We start from the raw sequence: 15268 nt of genomic DNA on the forward strand, positions 1-15268 counted from the left end.
GAATATTAGCAGAGTTTCTGGATTAATAGTCTAGCAATAATAGCACTAGGTCATTACCTCCCCAATGTTAGTGGGATCTTACTCCATGCAGTATGACTACTATATTTGCCATCATAATATTGGGAAATACACAATCTCTGTACGAAGCATCTTATGATGAAAAACTGCAAGAACAGTTGGTAATTTAGCCTCTTGAGTTAGTTATATCACTAAAAGAGATCAAGGCTGATTTCTACCTTAACTCCATTTACCCAGTACCCAACAAAAACTTTCCAAATTTTCAACTGGTTCAATAGCCTTTTGGGGGGAGAATTCTGGATTTCCACTACTCATTGCAAAATTAAATGCTTGGAATCATCTGTGAATGAGCTAATTCTAATTTTCATCTTATGCTCTTAGTTATGGCATAGGTACAAAGGGCCAAATAGCGATCTGTGGTGTAAGCATTCTATAATTCTGTGCTAGAGTGGTGAGCTCGAGAGTTACATGAAAGTCAGGTATTTCTATTCTTCAGCAGCACTTCCATACAACCCTATAATTCTTCAACATAAATAAACGTACCCATTGTGCAACTGCTATCATTTGATGGATAAACAATACAACTTCCACCCATTTTCTAACAGTCTTTCCCCTCCCCTTCTCCTGAGGGCAATCTCTAATATGCTCCCTCCCTCACCAATTAGCCAAGCTTTTTGTCAGAGTTTAAACAATGCTTAATGTAGAAAAACACATTATAGAATTTTACAGGGTTACCTCGTGTATCAGGTAACTTTCCATTAAAAGGGGTTCACAGGGATAGCAAGTTTGATGGAAAATGAATCTCCCAAGTTTCATCTTTCTGGGTTTCACATACTTTTATATACGCATCATGCAAAATAAAAGGTACTTGCAACTTACCCTGTTTCACAATATTTTCACAATTATCCTTTGCTTCAACTTTATGTCCTACATGTTGATAATGACTGGCTTGTGGCTGTAACAAAAATCAAAAGTTTTTTTAAAGACTTCAAACCTGATACCTTATTTTTAATCGTATACCACTGAAAGAAAATTTCTTACTACCAGAAGCATCATTTAAGACTTTGAGAGAAGATCAGTTGTGGCTAGTTGTTCTCTGTAAGTTAGGGGATATCTATATTTCAGCGTAACTGAACATTTCCTTCAAATGTAGGCAAGTTTGAGACACATGACTGTCTAGGTTTCATGTTGTGTAATACTTTTAGTTTGTCAGGTTAAAAAAGTCTACTTTAATGGAAATAGCAATTACGTTTAGATAGATAACAACTTTCAACATATCGTACCTTTAACAAATACAAGTCCCAAGTTACTTGATGCTTCACAGGAAAATAATCAAACACCCTGCAGCAATACATGGAAATAGTAGGACAGGAGCTTGATCAAAGAGATACATTATAAGGAATCTGGAGTCTCCATAAAGGAAAGAAATAGTTAGAAAGGCTGATAGTTAAAATTAAAGAAACTGAAAATATGGCAGCCAAAGATGAAGTGATTGTAGTCAAGAATCTGCAAGAGGCCAGGATTGGAGCAACTCAAAGATATTAAAGGCTTAAAGAGGTGAGGCTGTGGAGGAATTTGAAAACAAAGGTTCAGAATGTTAAAATTGAGACGTTACCAGAATAGGAGCCAATATCAGCCACAAACACAAGGATAATGGGTGAATGGGGCATAGGAGTGATCTTGAGCCCACTTTACCGTCTGTGAAAATGCCGTCAGGGGCTCAAGATCCGGAAGTCATAGATCTTGCCGGGCGATCACGATTTCGGAGATTTACAATGATGTTGCCCGGATTGAGTGGCATGCCTTATAAGGATAGGCTGAGGGAGCTCAGTCTTTTCTCCTTGGAGAGACGTAGGATGAGAGGAGACCTAATAGAGGTATACAAGATTTTGAGAGGCATAGATCGGGTGGACTCTGAGGCTTTTTCCCAGGGTGGAAATGGCTGCTACGAGAGGACACAGGTTTAAGGTGCTGGGGGGGGGGTACAGGGGAAATGTTAGGGGGAAGTTTTTCACACAGAGGGTGGTGGGCGAGTGGAATCGGCTGCCGTCAGTGGTGGTGGAGGCAAACTCAATAGGGTCTTTTAAGAGACTCCTGGATGAGTACATGGGACTTAATAGGATGGAGGGTTATAGGTAAGCCTAAAAGGTAGGGATATGTTCGGCACAACTTGTGGGGCCGAAGGGCCTGTTTTGTGCTGTAGTTTTCTATGTTTCATCAGCAACATCATTAGTTTCGGGAGCTGTTCGGAGGAGGAGGAGCAGTCTCTGGGTGAGTATAAAAACCTAACGGTAACTTCCTGTTTTCCACTTTTTCTTTCTTCAAAAGTGACGTCAGAGGGAAGCTGTGATCTGATTGGTTGATAGCAAATCTGCCCCAAATTTAAAAAAAAACACAGCTAAACTCGTAAACTTAAATTAAACTAATTAATTAATTAGAGATGGCTGGTCAGGCGATGTGCTTGAGCTGCTTGATGTGGGAGCTGGCAGATCCCATTGCGAGCTACAGCGACCACATCTGCAGTAAGTGTTGGCTGCTTGAAAAACTCCGGCTCAGAGTTGATGAGCTGGAGTCTGAGCTTCAAACACTGAGGCACATCCGGGAGGGGGAGACTTACCTGGACACTGTGTTTCAGGAGGCAGTCACACCTGTCAGAGTAAATAGTTTAAATCCTGCCAGTGGCCAGGGACAGCAGGGTGTGACTGCAAGTCAGGCAGGTAAAGGGAACCAGCAGTCAGGAACTCAGGAGCCTCAGCCCTTGACCCTGTCCAACAGGTACGAGGCACTTGCTCCCTGTGTGGATGGCAAACAGGGCTGCAGGAAGGATGAGTCAGCTGACCAAGGCACCATGGTCCAGCAGGCCATTCAAGGGGAGGAAGTAAATAGGCAAGTTGTAGTTGTAGGGGATTCTATTATCAGGGGGATAGATAGTATCCTTTGTGAGCAGGATAGAGTGTCCCGCATAGTATGTTGCCTGCCCGGTGCTAGGGTGCGGGACATCTCTGACCGGCTTGAAAGGATACTGGAGAGGGAGGGGGAGGATCCAGTTGTTGTGGTCCATGTTGGTACCAACAACATAGGCAAGTCTAGGAAAGAGGACCTGTTTAGAGATTATAAAGAGCTAGGATTCAAATTAAAAAACAGGTCCTCAAGGGTCATAATCTCCGGATTACTGCCCGAGCCACGTGCAAATTGGCATAGGGAGGCAAGAATAAGGGAAGTTAACACGTGGCTGAAAGAGTGGTGTGGGAAAGAGGGGTTCTTTTTCATGGGACACTGGCATGTTTTGGGGCGGGGGGACCTATACCGTTGGGATGGTCTCCACCTGGACCGAGCTGGGATCAGTGTTCTGGCGAAGAGAGTAAATAAGGTGGTCAATAGGACTTTAAACTAGGGAAAGTCAGGGAACCAAGAGGTGAAGGAATCAGTGGGAAGCGTAGCTGCTTAGGATTACAAAAAATCACGAAAAGACAGCGCTCAGGAGAGGTTACGATAGTCCCCATCTCACAAAATATGACAGTGTCTGGAAAGGCTCAGTAAACCAAGGTCCACCACACTACGAAAACAAAAAGGGACGGTCAATAGGGAATTAAAGGTGCTATATTTAAATGCCCGCAGTGTCCGGAACAAGGTAGATGAACTTGTGGCCCAGATTGTGACTGGCAGGTATGATGTGGTAGGCATCACAGAGACGTGGTTGCAGGGGGTTCAGGACTGGCAGTTAAACATCCAGGGATTCACAACCTATCGAAAAGACAGAGAGGTGGGTAGAGGGGGCGGGGTTGCCTTGTTAATTAGAAATGAAATTAAATCAATAGCACTCAACGACATAGGGTCAGACGATGTGAAGTCTGTGTGGGTAGAGTTGAGGAACCACAAAGGCAAAAAAACCATAATGGGAGTTATGTACAGGCCTCCTGACAGTGGTCAGGACCAGGGGCACACAATGCACCACGAAATAGAAAGGGCATGTGAGAAAGGCAAGGTCACAGTGATCATGGGGGATTTCAATATGCAGGTGGACTGGGTAAATAATGTTGCCAGTGGACCCAAAGAAAGGGAATTCATTGAATGTTTACAGGATGGCTTTTTGGAACAGCTTGTGATGGAGCCCACGAGGGAACAGGCTATTCTGGACTTAGTGTTACGTAATGAGCCAGACGAGATAAAAGATCTTAAAGTAAGGGAACACTTAGGAAGCAGTGATCATAATATGGTAGAATTCAGTCTGCAATTTGAAAGAAGGAAGGCAGAATCAGATGTGAAGGTTCTACAGTTAAATAAGATAATTACAGGTGCATGAGGGAGAAACTGACAAAAATCGACTGGAAGCAGAGCCTAGTGGGAAAGACAGTAGAACAGCAATGGCAGGAGTTTCTGGGAGTAATTGAGGACACAGTGCAGAGGTTCATCCCAAACAAAAGAAAGGTTATCAGAGGGGGGATTAGGCAGCCATGGCTGACAAAGGAAGTCAGGGAATGCATCAAGGCAAAAGAGAGAGCCTATAATGTGGCAAAGAGTAGTGGGAAGTCAGAAGATTGGGAAGGCTATAAAAACAAACAGAGGATAACAAAGAGAGAAATAAGGAAGGAGAGGATCAAATATGAAGGTAGGCTAGCCAGTAACATTAGGAATGATAGTAAAAGTTTCTTTAAATACATTAAAAACAAACGGGAGGCAAAAGTAGACATTGGGCCGCTCCAAAATGACGCTGGTAATCTAGTGATGGGAGACAAGGAAATAGCTGAGGAACTTAATAAGTACTTTGCGTCAGTCTTCACAGTAGAAGACATGAGTAATATCCCAACAATTCAGGAAAGTCAGGGGGCAGAGTTGAATATGGTTGCCATCACAAAGGAGAAAGTGCTAGAGAAACGAAAAGGTCTGAAAATTGATAAATCTCCGGGCCCAGATGGGCTACATCCTAGAGTTCTAAAGGAGATAGCTGAAGAAATAGTGGAGGCGTTAGTTATGATCTTTCAAAAGTCACTGGAGTCAGGGAAAGTCCCAGAGGATTGGAAAATCGCTGTTGTAACCCCACTGTTCAAGAAGGGAACAAGAAAAAAGATGGAAAATTATAGGCCAATTAGCCTAACCTCAGTTGTGGGCAAAATTCTAGAATCCATCGTTAAGGATGAGATTTCTAAATTCTTGGAAGTGCAGGGTCGGATTAGGACAAGTCAGCATGGATTTAGTAAGGGGAGGTCGTGCCTGACAAACCTGTTAGAGTTCTTTGAAGAGATAACAAATAGGTTAGACCAAGGAGAGCCAATGGATGTTATCTATCTTGACTTCCAAAAGGCCTTTGACAAGGTGCCTCACGGGAGACTGCTGAGTAAAATAAGGGCCCATGGTATTCGAGGCAAGGTACTAACATGGATTGACGATTGGCTGTCAGACAGAAGGCAGAGAGTTGGGATAAAAGGTTCTTTCTCAGAATGGCAACCGGTGGTGACAAGTGGTGTCCCGCAGGGTTCAGTGTTGGGGCCACAGCTGTTCTCTTCATATATTAACGACCTAGATGACGGGACTGGGGGCATTCTGGCCAAGTTTGCCGATGATACAAAGATAGGTGGAGGGGCAGGTAGTATTGAGGAGGTGGGGAGGCTGCAGAAAGATTTAGACAGTTTAGGAGAGTGGTCCAAGAAGTGGCTGATGAAATTCAACGTGGGCAAGTGCGAGGTCGTGCACTTTGGAAAAAAGAATAGAGGCATGGACTATTTTCTAAACGGTGACAAAATTCATAATGCTAAAGTGCAAAGAGACTTGGGAGTCCTAGTCCAGGATTCTCTAAAGGTAAACCTGCAGGTTCAGTCCGTAATTAAGAAAGCAAATGTAATGTTGTCATTTATCTCAAGAGGCTTGGAATACAAAAGCAGGGATGTACTTCTGAGGCTTTATAAAGCACTGGTTAGGCCCCATTTGGAATACTGTGAGCAATTTTGGGCCCCACACCTCAGGAAGGACATACTGGCACTGGAGCGGGTCCAGCGGAGATTCACACGGATGATCCCAGGAATGGTAGGCCTGACATACGATGAACGTCTGAGGATCGTGGGATTATATTCATTGGAGTTTAGGAGGTTGAGGGGAGATCTGATAGAGACTTACAGGATAATGAACGGCTTAGATAGGATGGACGTAGGGAAGTTGTTTCCATTAGCAGGGGAGACTAGGACGCGGGGGCACAGCCTTAGAATAAAAGGGAGTCACTTTAGAACAGAGATGAGGAGAAATTTCTTCAGCCAGAGAGTGGTAGGTCTGTGGAATTCATTGCCACAGAGGGCTGTGGAGGCCGAGACGTTGAGCGTCTTCAAGACAGAAATTGATAAATTCTTGATTTCTCGAGGAATTAAGGGCTATGGGGAGAGAGCGGGTAAATGGAGTTGAAATCAACCATGATTGAATGGTGGAGTGGACTCGATGGGCCGAATGGCCTTACTTCCGCTCCTATGTCTTATGGTCTTATGTCCATAATGGACATGAACTTGTTTTACAGTAATTTAAATATATTTTAATATTATTACACCCTTCACAGCACACATCCCCCCCCACCCAAACACATATTTTCAAAGTGTGCCGGTTTATAAAAAATTCACCCGGATGTGAACCTGTAGGGGACCCCTCCAGGACGTAAAGGTGAGTATAGCCCCTGAGGAAGTGGGATATGGCCAGGCAATGGCCATGCAAACATAGCAGCCCATGCAAACCTAGCAGTGCCAACATTGCCAGGACAAGCCCAGTGGGCCTCATTTGGGCGGGGGGGGGGGGGGGGGGGGGGGGGGGGGGGGTTGTATGTGGTGATAAGTCAGAGAGGATGGGAGGGCAGGGGATGCTGGTGATAGTGTGCGTGACTTGTGAATGTGCTCAGAGAACTTAGGGTCCACTGGGGAACAAGTGCAATGTGAAAGACTTGATGCTTGCACCGCCATCTAATCATGCAAACACTGCTACAACTGAGACAAGGACATGTTTAGGGTTCTCCTCCCCATGCATGTCTTATGTTCTGTCAATATCACAGACGACAAATGCCTCTCGAGTATCAATGTTCATGAGCTGTCCTCACTGAATGGCATTCCTCGAGGAAGAGGAGTTAGAAACTCAAGGGAGCAGAGACTAGTTCAACTGAGGTTAACATGAATGTTAATCTCAAAGTGGGACACGATCACTGTGTGGGAGGATGGCTAAACCTCAACATAAGAGGATTCTAATGCACAAATTCACAAGGCCTCAAATGACCAAAACATTCACATAACCATCAATTGTGTTCACAAGTGTAATTTCTTTCGTGATAGAATACCAGTAAACCAAAAGGGACGTCAAAATATCTTAACTTTCCTTACCCTATTGCAATGTCTCACAGTAGAGGTGAATGCAGCTTGCTGACTCCTGGTCCCATGTCTGTGATGACCTTGGCAACGTCCTCTGGTGACCCAAGGCATGGAAGGCCTTGACCTGATAAGGGTCTCCTGCACATGGGTGTGTCCCGGAGAGGAGGCCCCCAAGTTTTCTGGCTGGCGCTTATCCTCTCTGTGGTACCCGAGAGCCCAGCCTGATTCCTGGAGGAGATGGTGTACCTGGAAGGAGGTCAAGGTGCCTCATCCCCATGTTGCTACATCTTGATGGTGCCCACCAGGGTATGGTGCCATGCAGTGCAGGGCTGAGTGCAAATTTGGGAAGATTTGCTGGACCAAGGTCTCCATGGCAGTTGCCAACATTCCCATGAGGGCCTCGAAGCGCTTGCGTGTAGGAGTGACAACATCAGTCAGAATGCAAACGGACTTCTCCATTGTTCGCTCTGTTTTGCTGATTGACTGTCGAATCTCTGCCTGTCATTGCATCTCCAGCATTGAGTTGGCAGCCGTTTCGAGAGCTCATCATCTGACTCAGACTCAGCGGCTGGCTGGTCTCCAGCAGCCTTCTTGAATGCCAGAGACCTGGGCTGTCCCTGCCTCTGACTGCTGTGAGGACATGTCAGCGAGATATTCTACAGAAAATGAGCCCAAGCTTAATCTAAAATTTTGCCCTTCCTGAGCTTCCTCAACTGACATAGTCTGGGGGCTTGTACTGCTGCTCAGCTGTTTTATGGGTCTCCAAGTGCTAGTGCCAGAAAACAGAGTTTTAGTTGATGAGCGTGAGCTATAAAAGACTGCATGTGACTCAGAGTTTGCCAGCGTTTGCTGAAGTGATGGAGCTGTGATCCATACTGGTTGCTGGGAGAGACAGATCTCTTCCACAGAAGCAATTCCTGTCCTCCCAAGCCAGCTTGGCCGTACCTCCCTTGAATTGAGCAAGTGCAATGATGTCGGCCATTTCTCCCCAGATCTGTGATCTTTAGTGTGGTGATATAAACAGGGCCTAGTTTTAAGGCCGATAAAATTGGATATCCTAAATTAAAGAATTGTGCATTGTGAAATCAAACACAGTCACACCTCAGGCAGGCCAATTGTACAATACACAAATGTGTCTGGGTCTGACTCATCAACCACTCATCAAATGTCGTTACACTCTACTTGAGACTTAGCAGGAGATCATGGCACCTCATTGAAATGCTTCGGTCTATTGTTAGAAGCCCAGATCGGGCCAGACTTTCTGTCACCAAGAGATCCTGTAGAAACCTTATCTGATAACAAGTTCAACAACATGGAGATGGACACCTGGGGGGAAGACCCTGGTGTCCTGTCAGGCAGACATCAAGAAACCCACTGGGTATTGGAACCCCCTCCTGGGACCTCATTGGCCGGAAGCCAGAGAAGTTTCTGGAAAGGCAAGCATGCCGGGGATAAAGGGACACACTCAGAGGCACACTGCAGTGAAGACTCGACGAGGGAGGCAGTTGTGACCATTCAGAAGACTGACCAGAGAAGGAAGGAAGGAAGAAGCTGCCATCGAGACTCACCTTCGTGACGACAGACCAGAGGGACTCAGAGAATCGGGCCTGCAGTTTAACCAAACCACCTTTACAGGTAGTATAATTGAATCTGGGGTATCCTCTTGTTTTATACATAGAACATAGAACAGTACAGCATAGAACAGGCCCTTCGGCCCACGATGTTGTGCCGAGCTTTATCTGAAACCAAGATCAAGCTATCCCACTCCCCATCATCCTGGTGTGCTCCATGTGCCTATCCAATAACCGCTTAAATGTTCCTAAAGTGTCTGACTCCACTATCACTGCAGGCAGTCCATTCCACACCCCAACCACTCTCTGCGTAAAGAACCTACCTCTGATATCCTTCCTGTATCTCCCACCACGAACCCTATAGTTATGCCTATGTGGGTAATTTAAGGGTTAATAGTGTTATTATTAATAAACTTGTTGAACCTTTACTTGTGTTTGTCCTTTGTCCACCATGCAAATAAGGGCACCGGGGTAAAACCTTGGAGTAAGTAAACTGGTTGAAAGTATCTGAGAATTAACAGGTACAACAGTGGCACCCCAGATGGGACTTCGATAAGTAGTAATACGTTGCTCCGAAGTCGAACCTTCAAACCGGTATTCTCCAACTCTCCGTCTGAGCCTGAATTAAGAGGGCAGATGCCCCACGTGATGGCCAGTCTTAAGTGCGTGAAGGACTAATATAGATTCAACCAGTAAATTGGGCCATAAACCCGGTGTCTGTAACACAAGGTGGACAAACTGTGTAGTCAGAACTAGAACAGTCTAGGGAATTTGGGTAAAATCTACGGGAGGGAATTTAGTGAAAACCGGACCCCTACCCCGATCCCTTACCTATACTCAAGTGACGAATCCTAAAAGGAAATAATCATGGCCAGCCATGCTGCATGGGAGGACCTCTGGGATTGGGGTTCAAATGTCCAAATCCACCCATGGGTCCGCATTCTGTCACAGCTGGCCGTAATAGGAATCCTACTTATGATAGTGTACCTAACCATCCTCACATTTAAGTGTGCCCGATGGAAGACCGCGTGCATACAACAATTGGAAGCGGAGGTAAACACACGAGAGGAAAGGAACCAAATCAATATGATACACATGAGCCAATTCCAGGCTCAATGTGATAAAGCCTACCTAAAGGCACAGCATGCTGTCCGTGAGAGAGAGGCTGCGCTGCAACAGGTAGAGGAAGTTAAACGTAAATGCAGCGACCTACAGGCTGCAGTAAAAGTTTTGCACCAAGCAGGAAAAATAAATACAGCCCGCGCAACAGACCACTCCAAATGCCTGCGCGAGATTAAAGATTTAAAATCACAACTAGCCATAAAAAGGGGGGTAATGTGTGCATACACCACTGAAACAGGGGATAGTGACCCAGGGGTAGAGTGGCGGGATTTAGAAGAGGATGCCTGCCATTATGCAACAGCTAGCGTCACTGCCGACTGGGAACCCCCACCTCCCTTCCCGGTAGTGGAAACAACGGCACCACCTAATCCAGCCCCCATCTGGGGAAACTCAGTCTCAGCTCCTACTCCTTTTACCATCCCAAAAAGCCCAGTCACTAATCCGGTTCCTGTACTGATGAATCCGGTCACCACCCAACGACAGGACGGACAGAACCACAATGTGACTTATGTAACTCCATATGCCATGACACAGCTTACTGACATAGCTAAAGTGATTGGAGTATTTGAACCCTCCGGGGATCCACATGCTCTCTTTGACCAGGTTACCCAATATCGTGTTTTAAACGGCCTAGACGAGGCAGAAGAGGTTAAACTTATTCTGTTATGTTTAAGTCCTGCCATCCGTTCCGCCCTACCCGAACCCCAGGACGCGGCCGGGGGAACCCTACCAGAAATGAAGGCAGCTGTTCTGGTCGCCATAGGCTACAATAGGGATGACCCGGTACAAGGCTTAAACAACTGCCAACAAAAGAGAGGGGAGCACCCGACAGCCTATGCTGGCCGACTATGGAACCAATTTGTTGTGGTTTTTGGCCAATTAAATAGAGTCCAATTAAATGCACACCACCGGCCCACATGGATCCGGACCCTGATAGCACACGCCACCGAGGGGAGTCGGAAAGTCTGTGAGAATTTTGATCTCGATGATAATACTCACACAGAAGCCTGGGCCACCCGCAAAATGACTTGTGTGGGAGAACGGGAAGTCAGACAAACAGACACCCCCAAGCCCACAAAACACGGAAAGATTAACCCAATCCACACAGACCTGGCCCCGGTTTGGCGTAACGAAGGGGGTGGTGGAAACAGGGGACTGGGAAACTCACCCCCATATACCGGTGCCAATCATCGATACAGAAAACCGCAGCCCCGCGCAGGACCCCGATATATTCCCAACCCCAGGTACAGGGAACAAGATAAAACCAACCCCAGATATGCACCCCCACAAGCACAGTGTTATAACTGTGGGCAACCCAACCATTTTGCCCGGGACTGCAGGGCACCACCAAATTTCAGGGGACTAGCAAACCCCGCACACCCATACACTATTGCTGATCGCCGACACAGGGAACTACAAGGCCGCACAGGACATAGGCCCAACCCCCGACACCGAGAATGATATAGAGCTGAGCCCAGAGGCCCATGCCCACAAGCACAGTGTTATACCTGCGGGCAACCCAACCATTTCGCCCGGAACGGTAGGGCACCACCCAACTACCCCGCACGGCCATCTCAGCGGTTCCTCGACGATGGACCCCGACCCATGCCCCTTGAAGGACCGGCCCGACAAGCATCTATAACCCCCACATTCCTGGCAGACAACCTAACCTACGGCGGGGAGCCCCATGAATGCCAGGTTCCGGCAATAAAAGACCCCAAGGGGCCATTTTTGCCAAAACAAAATGGGGGAGGAGCCAGGGGAATCAGCCAAACCCTGGCCCAGGGGACCCCGATGGAAAGGATGAGGAACCCGCAAACCTTACCCCCTATGACGCCCCTGGTACCGGGACTCCCAGAACTGTTTGACCCGGCGCTCACTACCAGAGGTGGTAATGCAGTGGGTATCTGGCAGCCAAAGCCCGCCCATATAGGTTCCCTCCACTAAGAAAGAATCAGGACATCACAGTCCAAATTGTAAATAGCTTTATCCATCCACTCCACGCATCACCCAATTGAAAAGGGTTTCTTATCTGCCCACATTTTATACTGCGTCATAATCTTCCGACACACCACAGTTTGGTTGTGAGATGAAGAATCTATTGTTATACTGTGCCATAGTCCTCCAACAACAAGGACACATGCCACATACCCAACATTTTATTTTCACGCTCTGCAAACTCCTTACCCCACTACCCTTCGTATGACACTATTGGGCTTTTATTATTCCTTTACTTATTTCTTTGTATTTTTTTTTAAAAGAGGAGTCATACGACATTCTAGTAAAGAAAAGGAAAAAAGAATTAACAGGTGCTACCTTGATCTTCCCCAGAATGAACTACATACTTCCCTGTTATCTGGGACTCCTCGTCTCAGACCGAACCACAGACACCACATCAACCAAAGACCAGAAGATCAGCCTACGATACCCCAGATATACGTGGTTCACCCCACGCCCGATGGAAGTACACTCGTCAGAGGTCAACCTTTTGGCACCCCTTAGAAACTTTCTGGAAGGGGACTATAGAACAATATCTGAAGAACGTAAACTCTTGCAGAATAAAAGACTTGATTTAGATGCAGCAAAAGCAAGACTGAAGAAGGCAAAGGTCTCAGAGGCCCGTTCAGCAGCAGAACAGGAAATGCGAATTACACAAAGTGAATTTGATCACCAGGCAGAGATCACAAGACTTTTGTTTGAAAGAATTAGCAGTACACATGCTCATCACCTTCGTTGCCTGCATGACTATGTTGATGCCCAGTTGACCTACTACGCTCAGTGTTACCAGTATATGGTTGATTTACAGAAGCAACTTGGAAGTTTTCCAACCACGTTTTCTTCCAACAACAATCAGACTGCTCCGGCTTCCCTATCGTCCTAAGGAATTTCGGCAAGGGCCATCCGACATCGGGAGAGGCTCTACAATCAAGAGCCTTGATACTCTCCCATCTTGGTCACTTGTCATTTTGTACTGTTTATTGCTTTGTTTTGTATATACCTGATTGCTTATTGTTTTTTTTAAATTATTTTACTTCATTTAAATTTGTTAGTACTATTCTGGGTTAGGGATGATACTGTCAACCCCAGATTCGGGGTACTTGCTTGTTGAGATGGTTTGGTGAGAATTGTGTGATCCGGTTCGCTGATGCTCATTGGATCAAGAGGAGGGAATGCGGTGATATAAACAGGGCCTAGTTTTAAGGCTGATAAAATTGGATATCCTAAATTAAAGAATTGGGCATTTTGAAATCAAACACAGTCACACCTCAGGCAGGCCAATTGTACAATACACAAATGTGTCTGGGGCCTGACCCATCAAAGGTCGTTACACTCTACTTGAGACTTGGAGCAGGAGATCATGGCACCTCATCGAAATGCTTCGGTCTATTGTTAGAAGCCCAGATCGGGCCAGACTTTCTGTCACCAAGAGATCCTGTGGAAACCTTATCTGATAAGTTCAACAACATGGAGATGGACACCTGGGGGGCGGACCCTGGTGTCCTGTCAGGCAGACATCAAGAAACCCACTGGGTATTGGAACCCCCTCCTGGGACCTCATTGGCCGGAAGCCAGAGAAGTTTCTGGAAAGGCAAGCAGGCTGGGGATAAAGGGACACACTCAGAGGCACACTGCAGCGAAGACTCGACGAGGGAGGCAGTTGTGACCATTCAGAAGGCTGACCAGAGAAGGAAGGAAGGAAGAAGCTGCCATCGAGACTCACCTTCGTGACGACAGACCAGAGGGACTCAGAGAATTGGGCCTGCAGTTTAACCAAACCACCTTTACGGGTAGTATACTTGAATCTGGGGTATCCTCTTGTTTTATGTGGGTAATTTAAGGGTTAATAGTGTTATTATTAATAAACTTGTTGAACCTTTACTTGTGTTTGTCCTTTGTCCACCTTGCAAATAAGGGCACCGGCGTAAAACCTTGGAGTAAGTAAACTGGTTGAAAGTATCTGAGAATTAACAGGTACAACATTAGTGACTGGTGTATGCCAGCTTGGCCTGTATAACAATAAAAGAAAGATATGTGATCAGAAGGAATTCAGCAGTGGTTGGGTGAGATGCTGGTGTGTGTGGTGATGTGAAGGTCTCCATTAGAGAACAAGTATGAATGCATGTCTTCTGCTGATGGATTTGAGAGATCCCTGAAGAGAGTAGCCATTTGAGTATGTGATGCCATGATGAGAGTTTGATACTGGAGCAAGTTGAAGGATGACTTACCCTGGTGGAGCAGATGAGATCATTCATCCTCTTCCTGCACTGGTTGCCAGCCACACTCACCAGCTGTGCGACGGCCAGAGACCCTAGGTCCATGTGACTCTTGGAGCCATCCGAGTGGACATCCCTGTGCACCTACACTCCTCTGAACAAGATCTTGAACCCTGGTGGGTGAAGCAGGCTTCCTGAAGTTTTCAGCTTTCTTTTTCTGGGTGGAAGACAATCTGCAAGTGTCCTGGAGGCAGATGAGCTGGAGGGAGTGAGGTGCAAGTGTTGAACTAGTATTTAAATATGGCACTGGACCTTCGACCTCGTCAGCTGATGGTGGGCAGACAAATCGGTTCCTGACCTGCGAGCTGATTTGGCCCAATACTCGCTAGTGCATAATGAATGTGCTTCCAAGTGCAGAATTGGGTGAGAGTTCCCGCCATTCCGGTCAGTGGAGTGGGTGCTGCGAGAACCTGCAAGTCTCATAAATGCAAAAGTCCACCCTAACTATCCAAAGATTATTTGGCCTCCTTATTCTTCCAACCAAAATGCATTACGTCAGTTACCTAGATGGAAGCTCATTTGTCAATTGCAAACTCATTCTGCAAGCTTATTGTCTTTCTGTATGATGCAGTCCTCCTCCATATTAATTGCATCTCCCCAATTCCTTTTTTTTGTAAATGAATGCAATTTGCAAATCCAATTATCTTTAAGTCCTACTATGTTTTCTGTTCTGTAACTAACTTGCTAGTTGTTCTGCTACTTGTCCCAATTCCGTATTTTCTGACCTTATCGAAGGCTTTTTGGAAATCCAAATATATTGAACTTACTTCGTTACCCTTTTCTATTCTTTCTATAACTTGTTCAAAAAAATCAATAATAGTCAAGCAAATCTGAGCTGCCCCTTCATGGTATTTTCAGTTTTAGGTGCAAGGATTCTACTAACTTATAACATCTGTACAAGTCTAAAGCTCCTTAGGATTGCTCTATCTTCCTTTTTATCGATGGGAATCAC

General features: G+C 46.0%; 1 protein-coding gene across 1 annotated transcript in view; it reads right to left on the reverse strand.

Moving 5' to 3' along the window:
- Positions 1–15268, reverse strand: part of rbm44 (RNA binding motif protein 44) — a 98033-nt gene that overhangs the window by 21304 nt on the left and 61461 nt on the right. The window contains exon 7 of the mRNA XM_078227728.1: positions 898–973. Coding sequence (XP_078083854.1) covers positions 898–973 — 76 coding nt within the window. The remainder of the gene's footprint in view (positions 1–897; positions 974–15268) is intronic.

Source organism: Mustelus asterias, chromosome 14 (genome assembly GCF_964213995.1).
Source record: "Mustelus asterias chromosome 14, sMusAst1.hap1.1, whole genome shotgun sequence".
NCBI lineage: Eukaryota > Metazoa > Chordata > Chondrichthyes > Carcharhiniformes > Triakidae > Mustelus > Mustelus asterias.